Consider the following 10,661-nt stretch of genomic DNA (forward strand, 5'->3'; position numbering starts at 1 on the left):
TTATTGTCTGCACAATTTCGTCTTTTTCTGTTACACCACAGACCTGGAATTATACCGCATACAGCCTTTTCAGGTGGACTTTTTTCACTTAGTAATATCCATTTAACTTTCCTCCATGTCTTTTTAAACAATATTTAGTTATTTATTGGGAGGGCAGGGGGAGGGAGGGAGAGTCTTGAGCAGACTTCATACTGAGCATGGAGCCCAGCTCGGGGCTCCGTCCCAGGACCCTGAGGCCAAAACTGGAGCCGAAACCAAGAGTGCGCTGCCCAGCCCACTGCACCACCCAGATGCCCCTCTCCGTGTCTTTTCATGGCTCGATAGCTTATTTCTTCCTAATGCTAAAGAATAGTCCATTGTGTGGATGTACAAAAGTTCATCTATCCATTCACCTCCCGAAGGACATCTTGGATGCTTCCAAATTTTGGCAACTACGAATAAAGCTGTTATAAATATCCCTGTGCAGGTTTTTGCATGAACAAAAGTTTCCAGCTCATTCGGGTGAAGACCGAGGAGTGTGATTGCTGGATCGCATGGTAAGAGGATGTTTAGTTTTGTAAGAAACTGCCAAACTGACTTCCAAAGTGGCTGTCTGATTCTTTATTTTCACCAACAATGACAGAGTTCCTGCCATTGGGTTTGTCACTTTGGCTCTTTTTTTTTTTTTTTTTAAACTAGGCTCCATGCCCAACATGGGACTTGGACTCATGACCCTGAGATCAAGAGTCAGATGCTCAACTGTCTCAGCCAGCCAGAGGCCCCATCTTTGCTTATTTTTAAATTGGGCTATTTGCCTTCTTATTACTGAGCTGTAAGAGTCTTTTATATATTCTAGATACAAATACATTACGGAATAAATGATTTGCAAATATCTTCTCCCAGTTTGTGGGTTGTTTCAGTGGCCTTTTTTTTAAAAAAGATTTTATTTATTTATTTGACAGGCAGAGATCACAAGTAGGTATAGAGGCAGGCAGAGAGAGAGGGGGAAGCAGGCTCCCCACTGAGCGGAGAGCCCAATGCGGGGCTCAATCCCAGGACCCTGGGATCATGACCTGAGCCAAAGGCAGAGGCTTTAACCCACTGAGCCACCAGGCGCCCCCCCCTTTTTTTCCAGTGAAAAGGAATATTAAACGCTACATTCATGATAGTGGTTACTCCTGGAGGAGGCAGGAGCATGGACGGGGTTAGAATTAGACAGGTAGATGTGATGATGTAGGTGCTGTGAGACGTAGAACACAGATTCCAGGGACAGCTACCTGGGTCTCAAGCCAGCCCTGTCCAGTAACTTCCTTTCTCTGTGTCTGTTTTCTCATCTGTAAAATGGGTTTAAAGGTGCTGATCCCACAGGTGTGTTGTGATGCATGAACAAGTTAATGTGCCTGGAGAACTCAAATCAGTGGCTGTCAAGAGCACAGTCTGCTTATATAAACCTTAACTCTATCACCACTTTTTGGGATTGTGGTTGAGGTTTCAAGGTTTCCATTTTATTATCATGCTTTGAACTCGTATATGGTGCAAGCTTCCTTTGAATGCGTAACTCACTTAAAAGCAGATACATTTTAAAAGGCAATACAAGAACAAAAATCGGATTTTCTTTTACCCTTTAAAATGGGAAAGCCTGGGATAGTGGCAGGGCCCTATTCCGTGCTGGCTGGGGTATCAGAGCTGAGCTTAGCCCCCGCCCCTGCCCCTCCCCCAGGACCCTCACAAGGTGCATGTGACCTTGACCCCACACCACCTGTTTCCTGGGGTGCTAACAGAACCTCTCTGATCCATGAGATTAAAGAAGACCAGGTAAAATGGTCTAGTGTGCGGCCTGCCATGCGTTAGCTGTTATTTCTCCCTTAGCACCTCCGGACCCCCCGGGATGGCCAGATGACAACCTCAGTAGACAAATGCCGCAACGGAGGGGACACCCAGGACGGTCGATGCAAGCCCGCCTCCGGCTCCACGTTTCCGGGCCGCTTCTCACGGAGATGCACAGGTTAGGATGAAAAGGTTCTTGTCTGAAACGGGGTTGATGATAGAGCCTACCTTCCCGGGACGTGGAGAAGCGCCAAGAGGGCAACGGCCAGGAAAGCGCTTTGGCGGCTGCACAGCGCTTCCGAAGAGTTGATTTATTTGGGGGGAGAGAAAAAAAAATGATGCTGCAGAAAAACCGCACAGGGGCTAGGCCGGCGCCAAGGAAGCCCAGGCGCCCTGGGGGGCTTCCGCTGCCCCTGGGGACCCGTGGCCCCGGCCCGGGGGAAGCGACCCGCAAAGGTCTTCGAGACCCGCGCGCCCACAGGCACAACGAAAGGAGCGCGGCGAGCTGGTGGCGGGCGGGACGCTGGGGGACGCCAAGGCTGCGGCTCTGCGGCCAGCCTGGCGCTCGAGCGTCCCCTGGCGGCGCGGTTGGGCCACCGTTAGGACCAGCAACAGCTGAGCTGGGGTTTCCGGGTCTGGGCATGCGCAGCCCTCAGCGTCCTCCCAGCCAATTAGAGAGCCCCACAGCTATCCTCCCGCCTACCCGTGGCGCTTGGGGGCGTGGCTTTCAGTTTTAGCCAATGAGAAAAGGCTTTCGTCCTTCGGCCGCCCTCACAGAAGGTGGTTTCTTTAGCAAGATGGCGGCGAGCGGCCTCCGGCGGGCTGCTGCTACGGTGCCCACTTCAGTGAAGCCCATTTTTAGTCGGGACATGAACGAAGCCAAGCGGAGGGTGCGCGAGTTGTACCGCGCCTGGTATCGAGAGGTGCCGAACACTGGTGAGAGGCCGCGGCGCAAGCGGGGCTCCGGATGCAGCCGCCCAAGGTCGCAGCCGTCCTGGCCTCCCATTTCTCCCGGGACGAGCTGAGGTCACCGACCTGGGCACAGGCGACTCCGGGTGCTTCAGGGGAGGAGGGTCACCCAAGCATTGGTGGACCCGACCCGGCGGCAGCGCCGGACTCAAAAGCAGCCGTGCCCTGCGTGCGAACCGCGCTTCTAGGCGCCCTGGGCGCGCTGGCCCTTTCGTCCCCGTAATTCTTACCGAATCCGTGGGAGGGACTGTGGGTGACAGGCTCATTTTATAGGTGAGGCATGTGAGGCACCTAGAGGCGAAGTGATGCCCCCGAGGCCCAGAGCCAGCCTTGGTGGATCTGGAACCCAAAGTCCGCCGTAGAGTTGCTGAATGTATTTACAGGTGCCCATTAGGCTCTGTGAACCGAAAGTGGGTGTAGGGCTTGAGTGGTCATGTCTCCCACCCCCCCAGCCCCACCCCCCCGGAAAAACAGACCAACAGAGAAGGGAAGTGACTTTCCCAAGGTCCTCCAGTTAAGTCAGTGGTCCCTTTTCCAGGCCAAGTGAGGTGGCCTTCTCCCACAGCTTCCCGAACTTGCTCCCTAGCTCTGCCTGCCTCTAGCATTTCTTCATTTCTTAGGAACTCCGTCCCCTCCCCCGCGTGACCTGCCCCCTACTGCCTCGCTGTCCCCTGCCTTCACTTAGATGCCCCAGAACCAGTCTGTTCACTGGAAGGATTGACATACGAGGTCCCCGGATGCAGAGATTCTGTTTTCTTAACTCGTCGTTCCCCCTCGGCGCTGCCCAATGTCCCTGATGAGAAAAGATTGGGGGACATCAACTGTCAAGGACGGTACGAACGTCAGGGGCTGTCGATATTTTGTTGTTTTGTTGATTGATTGAGTGTGTTTTAATGTGGACCGTCACTGCTGGTCTGAGAGGGAAGGTGTTCGTAAGGGAGCTCGCCTCTGGGCTGTCCCTTCCCTACGTGAGTGTGAGAAGCAGTAGAGTGTGGTAGTTACACAGACTTGCCCCCAGACCTTGCCCCGTACTAGCTGTGTGACCTTGAGCAAATTATTTCATCTTGCTGTGCCTCAGTTTCCTCATCTGTAAAACGAGCATCATGGTGATACCTTCTTCAGAGAGTAGCCCTTATTAAAAAGGTAATATATCTAAAGTGCTGAGGGGAAGCCCTGGCACTTAGGTACTCATTGAATGTTGGCCGCTACTGTTGTTTTTATTATAATGATTATATTATTACTGTTACTTACAGTAGGAGCATGTGTGCAAAATCCAGTTTTTTGGTGTGTGAGAACTGTCTGCTCCACAGTGTCCCTGTCCTGAACCTGACTTTCTGAGAGGTTGCTGATGACCAGAACTTACACCCCAGGATACAAGGGAGGGAGAAACAAGTTGCTTTCAGGGGGCAGGTGGATAATAGGTATAGGGAAGTGAGAGCAGCCAGTGTCTGCACGTGTGTGTTTGGGCCGGGGGAGGAGGGTGTATTCAATTGCAGATGTTTGCAAACAGAATGTGTGCCTAGCAGAATCCTATGAGTGCCTAGAACCCTTTCTTGTTGCAGAGAGAAGTTAAGAGGTGGGAACAAGACCCAGATGCAGGAAGAATTGTTCGTGATGGCTTAAAAAAAAAAAAAAATCGATGGCTCAGTTGAGGACAGACCCAGTTATCCACAGTCAGGGTCCAGAAGTTTTTAAACTATCCCCTCTCAGGAATTCCCCTCAAATACTGTTTGAGAAGATTATTCCAGAGTTGGAAGGGCCCTGAAAAGGGGGTGGGGGGGCAGGTGGGGAGGGGCACAGGGGTGGTACCTCCTTTATGGGGAGGATTGATGGTCTGTAGCTCGTGGTCCGTAGGTGGTCAGTTGCTCAGGCCTGTGTCTCCACTAGTGTTAGGCTATCCATGATTGGCACTCCAGCTGAGGAACCAAACCAAGACTTGGAATAAGTAATAGTATTTCTAATAACTAACATTTACTGACTTGCATGCATATGGCCTAGCACTATGCTAAATGCCTCACATTGCCTTATTTGAGGGTGGGTTCTAATTGCTTCCTTGTCTTACAGATAAGAAAATGGAGGCACCTGAGTGTGTCTTCTCATCACACTATTAGTGAGGAGAGGGGCCAGACTGCAGACCCTGGCTATCCAGCTTTTACACTGGCTCTTTGCTCCTGCTGAGTTTTCCCTGAATCTCTCGGGACCCAGTTACCCTGCACGCGTGAGCAGCCCTTTGCTTGGCTGGTGGCGGCCTTGCATGGGAGCACAAAGACAGAACTACCTTCCTTCAGACCCCTCTACTGCAGAAGTATTACCTGAGGCTCACTGGTTACAAAACAGGAGGTTTTCTGTAGAAACGATTTAATTTCCATTTCACTGGGATCTCTTGTACAATAGGGCCGCTACTGGATGCCCAGAGATACAAAAGTGAATAAAACAGCCCTCCCCTCAGGGGCCTTCCGGTCTCATCAGGAAGACAGGCATATATCCAAGCCATTAATATTTACAATAGATGTATTTTAAAATGTAAAATAGATGTAGGTGCTGAAATGTTTAATAACTAACGTTTATAATAGCTTTGCGGTTTACAAACTGTTGTCACCAATTTTTGCCATGTTCCCATAAAGGAATTAGGTCTGAGGTTCTTTTCTTTCCTATTTTTTGGTTGAGGAAGCAGGCTGAGGAGGTTGTACCCAAGTCAAGGTCATAGTTCATAATGCTGGGGAGACCTTACCCAGCTGGTTTGACCCCTGGCCCTGTGCTCTTCTCCAGCACACTGTGCCGCCTTCCCATCTCAGGATCTCGAAGTACCTGGTATGAATGCTTCCTGAGTGAGCGGAGCAGACAGCTGAGGATATCCGTGTCCTCCCTCTTGATGTGTCAGAGCCTTTCTGACTCAGGAAAACCTTGACAGTAATTTTAGAAAAACACGCAGAGGCTGTGGAAAAGGCACCTTCATCCAAGAGGGGCACTTTGATACCTTCCTTTTGATTTTGATTTGATACCTTCCTTAGTCCTCAGATTTTTTCGAAAACCGCAATTTCAATATTCAGAATTCAAAGAATAAGCCAAGAAGCTGAGTTGAGGGAGAGCAGTTGGAATTAATTTATACCAGGGCCTCTCAGCACACTTGTGCGGGATAATCGTTGGGGCGGTGGTCCTGTGCATTGTAGGATTTTTTTTTTTTTTAAAGATTTTATTTTATTTTTTTTAATTTATTTGACAGACAGAAATCACAAGTAGGCAGAGAGGCAGGCAGAGAGAGAGGAGGAAGCAGGCTCCCTGCTGAGCAGAGAGCCCGATGCGGGGCTCGATGCGGGGCTCGATCCTAGGACCCTGGGATCATGACCTGAGCCGAAGGCAGAGGCTTTAACCCGCTGAGCCACCCAGGCGCCCCGCATTGTAGGATTTTTAACAACATCCCTGGCCTCTACCCACGAGATGCCAGTAGCACTCTCTCCCTAGTGAGACAACCCAGAATGCCTCCAGACATGGCCATTTGTGCCGGTGGGCAGGATCGTTGCTGGTTTAAGCAGAAAGCACCGAGTTAAACCGAAGTCGGGCAGGTCATCGCTTAGGCTGTCGCTGTTTGCCTTCCCACAGCCTTTCTCGCTGGTGGAGGGGCGTGGTCAAAGGGTTGGGATGGGAGGAGGGAGATCAGGACAAAGCTATGGAACTTGTCTCTCCACAGAGGGTTGTTAACCTGGGAAGGATGGGCATTCAGGGACCTGTGAACTGACATCGTAAGCCAAACTTTGCATTTGTGCTTGTGAACATCTTCCTAAGGAAGAAGACTTACACACCCAACGTCCTGGTGTGTAGTTCAGGAGATTATGAGGAACGGGGGCAGCTGGGCACCAGCTCCCCTAGTATAGAGGGACCTTGTTTTTTTAAGCTCCCGAAGTTGGGCAGAGCTCTAATATAAAAATGCAGGAAGGGTACACACTAATAGCAGGGGAAGAGTCCTCATATTCATTTCCTTTAAAAAACACCAGATTGTGAAATAAAAATAAACAACCTGGATTCCAGGCCCACATTTGCCAGGGACCAATCGTATGACTTAAGGCAAGTACCCACGGTGCTATAGGCCTCACTCCCCCCAAACAGGAGGATTCTGAATTCCGGGATCCCTGTTTGCGTTTGTTTTTGTGTCTCTTTGTCTTACTGTCCCTCTCTTTGCTCTTCTCTAAAATTCCTACTCTGAGAGGCACCTGGCACCTGGTTTTGGCTCAGGTCGCTTAGGTATGGTCTCCAGGTTATGGGATCAAGCCTCCTGGAGTCAAGCTGTATTGGGCTTCCTGCTCAGCAGGGAGTCTGCTTCCCCTCTTCCTCTGCCCCTCCCCCTGCTCTCTCTCTCTCTAAAATTAAAAATAAAATTCTACTATGATACACACTGGTGGGAACCCAGATTTATAGCATTTACCAATTTCCTGGGAGCTGGTACTCCCGCCATGGTTGATTTTAAGCTACCAAAGTGAAGTCAGTGAAGGCAGATTGGGAAGAGAGGCTCCCGGAGAGCCTGCTCCAGCACGCCACTGGATCCCAGTTCTTTCCAGTGTGAGTGATTTCCTGTCCTCTGTTAACACTTCCCTGTAAAGCTGGCTGCGGTTTCTCCTGTTCGGTTTCTGCGGGTGCTTATTCCCTGCTGGGATCAGCAAGGCATGGTCTAAATACCTCAGCAGAAGCTTTATTTTCCTGTCGCTGGCTCTAAATTGAGTATAGTTAACGACTGAAACTTGATTGTCAATTCATTCACTCACTCCATAGCTCTCATGGTGTTCAGAGCTGGTTCTGATTCTGTGGACGAGAGTGGACATGTCACAGGAATGGCCACAACACCAGGCGTCCTCACCAAATGAACACACAACCACATGCTCATTCTAGCCTCCTAGCCTTATTTATGCTTCATGTACCCCCTCTCCCTAATCCTGCCCACCACACAAGGCCCTGTTCGTGCCCTCGTCGTCGGCGAAGCCACTGAAGGCTGACTGCCAGAGGGTGAGACTACAAATGACTGAAACCTAATTTTCAAAGGATATAATGTGCCTCAGCTGAAGTCTCGGGTCCCTAAGGCTGTGCCACTCTTTGAGGCATCGACTTAGCCAGGGATTGCGGAGTATTGTGATTTTATGTTTGCATTCACGGGTGGCTGTCCCTCGGATCAGAATTTGAGAGACGAGTAGGAGTTAACTTCGAAGACTGCCCCCTCCTTCCCCTGGGTAACCTGATGTGGTAGGAATGGCTGGCCAGACTGAAGCCGTCCCTGCACACACAGTAGGCTCCCCGCGCCCTGAGCTGTGTGCCGCTCAAACCCGCACCCCATCACTGCTGGTTAATTTCAACCCCGTCATCATTTGCCGATTGTTCTCTTTGAGAATAAAGCTAACCTTTTTGAGAGTTTATTCCATGCCCGGCACTGTTCTAAGCATCTTATCTCATGGAATCCTCCCGACAGCTCTGGAGTTCTCTGTGCTATTCTCCTCCTCCTCTCCCTCAGAAACAAATACGCTCCGGCACGGAGAAGTTTACGGCCGCAGGACCACACAGGTTGCTGTGACCAAGCTGGGATGTTGAACTGTGCTCTGCCGTGCTCGACCGCCGCCTCAGACGCGGCGGTCCGGTCTCCGCAAGTAAACTCTGAGCTCCTTGCGGGCACGTGGCACTCCTCTACAGCCTCGGACACCTCGCTTAGGGTCAGGCTAGTGACCCTGATGAAATGAATGGGCAGCCTGTATGTGTTCACTGACTCCCGTTTTTGTAAAACAGGTTTTCACCATGTAATTTCTTCCCTGAATCATGTTTCCTCTCTAGTGCACATGTTCCAGCTCGACATCAGTGTGAAGCAAGGACGGGATAAAGTCCGAGAAATGTTTCTGAAGAATGCCCACGTCACAGACCCCAGGGTGGTGGATCTTCTGGTCATTAAGGTAAGTGACCCTCCCTGACGGGCTTACGAACAGCCGGCTTGTCCAGAGCTGCTCGATTTTGTCTCCCAAGTTTAAAAAGCAACTACTAGGTCAGTAACTTTTGCTTAGTGTTTCAAAGAAAACAGATGAACTTAGAGGTGGTTATCACCTGATTAAATAGAAGATTGTTCAAGAAGAAGCCCACCGGGGCTTGCATTTTTATTTTTATTCATTATTTTTAAAGATTTTATTTGTGGGGCGCCTGGGTGGCTCAGTGGGTTAAGCTTCTGCCTTCGGCTCTGGTCATGATCTCAGGGTTCTGGGATTGAGTCCCGCATCGGGCTCTCTGCTCCGCAGGGAGCCTGCTTCCTCCTCTCTCTCTACCTGCCTCTCTGCCTACTTGTGATCTCTCTGTGTCAAATAAATAAATAAATTCTTTTTTAAAAAATTTTTTGAAAAGATTTTATTATTTGAGAGACAGAGCACGGGTCAGGGAGAGGGAGAAGCAGACACCCCAAGAGTGTGGAGCCCAAAACAGGGCCTGATCCCAGGACCCTGAGATCATGACCTGAGCTGAAGGCAGCCGCTTAACCGACTAAGCCACCCAGATGCTCTGGGGCTTGTATTTTGGAAAAAAGACATAAAGAGGAAGGTTTGAAACTCTTCCTGAACCTTGTTTCTGAAGTTACTGCTTCACCAGGCTGCTGCTGGAAGAGGCAGGCTGGTTAGCGGAGTCCTTTGTAAATGGGGTCAAATCCCAGGCCTGATTGTGTCCTCTCTGGTCGTCAGAGCGAACTTTAGCAAGGACCAGTACGTACCACAGGACGAGTGTTTAGCAGAAACCCAAGTTCAGCCAGTCAGGTCAGGCAGTCGGGGCAGGGACCTGCTGACCTGGAAGTCTCCCCTCCTGGAATCAGTTCGCTACAGAGTATTTGAAAGGCCACAGAGGTCAGTTAGCCCAACCACCCCGTTTTCTAGATGCGGAAACTGGTCCTGACAGAGGATGTCCCTTGCCCAGGGTGACTCAGTAGGTCTGTGCCAGAGCAGAGAACAGAATCCTGGCCTTCAGCGTGGCGTTCCTTCCCCTCGGCCGCTCTGACGAAACCCCTCTCCCCCACGTGTGCAGGGCAAGATGGAACTGGAGGAGACGATCAACGTGTGGAAGCAGCGCACGCACGTCATGCGGTTCTTCCATGAAACAGAAGCGCCGAGGCCGAAGGATTTCCTGTCCAAGTTCTATGTTGGCCACGACCCGTGAAATCACTCAGGGGAAAGGTGCATGTTGATATTTAAATGTTGTAGAGCGCAAATAAACTCAGTATGTGATGGTCACTTCCTAATAGAATTCCACTGGTGAGCCCGTGGGGAGTCCCTCTCCTGCAGTCTGTCTCCCTTTTTGCCTGAGCAAGTGGGGTCTTCGTGTACACACCACCTGTTCTTTCCCTTTCCTGAAGTGCGGTGTTTCCTCCAAATTAGATTCTCTTTTCTCAGAGCCTCGCATGTCAGTAAACAGGAAGGATGAGGCCATCTGCTCAGAAACTAGCCTCCTGGCTATCAGGCTGGATGACTTTGTTAAGGGGGTGGGGGGGAGGTGCTCAGAGGGAGAGGGATGCCCAGCACAGAGTCCCACTCAGGGCTCGATCTCACGACCGAGATCACAACCTGAGCGGAAAGCAAGAGTCGGATGCTTAACCAGCTGAGCCACCCAGGTGCCCCCAAGTAGCCATGTTTCTACAGCCCCTAGGATTGCTTGGTGTCACGGCACAGGTTATCCAGAATGAGCCAGCTTTTGCTGTCGGGAGAGAGATCAGAGCAAAACTAGGAGGCGCAGAAGTCAGGCTGCCAAGCTGGGCTGTTCTCCCCTGGGTTCTGACGAGGCCTCGCCTGTCTCCGTGCAACAAGCAGCAGTCCTGAAAATGAAATTACCTTCCTACCCCGTTGGGCACTCGGCTAGGAACACTGTTGAGTGCACACGGAGCAGAA

General features: G+C 50.8%; 1 protein-coding gene across 1 annotated transcript; it reads left to right on the top strand.

Moving 5' to 3' along the window:
• Positions 1-2,567: 2,567 nt before the first annotated feature.
• Positions 2,568-10,010, top strand: NDUFA6 (NADH:ubiquinone oxidoreductase subunit A6). The gene is made up of 3 exons (XM_080810014.1): positions 2,568-2,742; positions 8,584-8,699; positions 9,805-10,010. The coding sequence occupies exons 1-3, from the start codon at positions 2,604-2,606 to the stop codon at positions 9,934-9,936; spliced, it is 387 nt and encodes a 128-aa protein (XP_080666140.1). The 5' UTR covers positions 2,568-2,603; the 3' UTR covers positions 9,937-10,010.
• Positions 10,011-10,661: the final 651 nt, after the last annotated feature.

The sequence above is a fragment of the Martes martes genome (assembly GCF_963455335.1).
Source record: "Martes martes genome assembly, chromosome: 8".
Lineage (NCBI taxonomy): Eukaryota > Metazoa > Chordata > Mammalia > Carnivora > Mustelidae > Martes > Martes martes.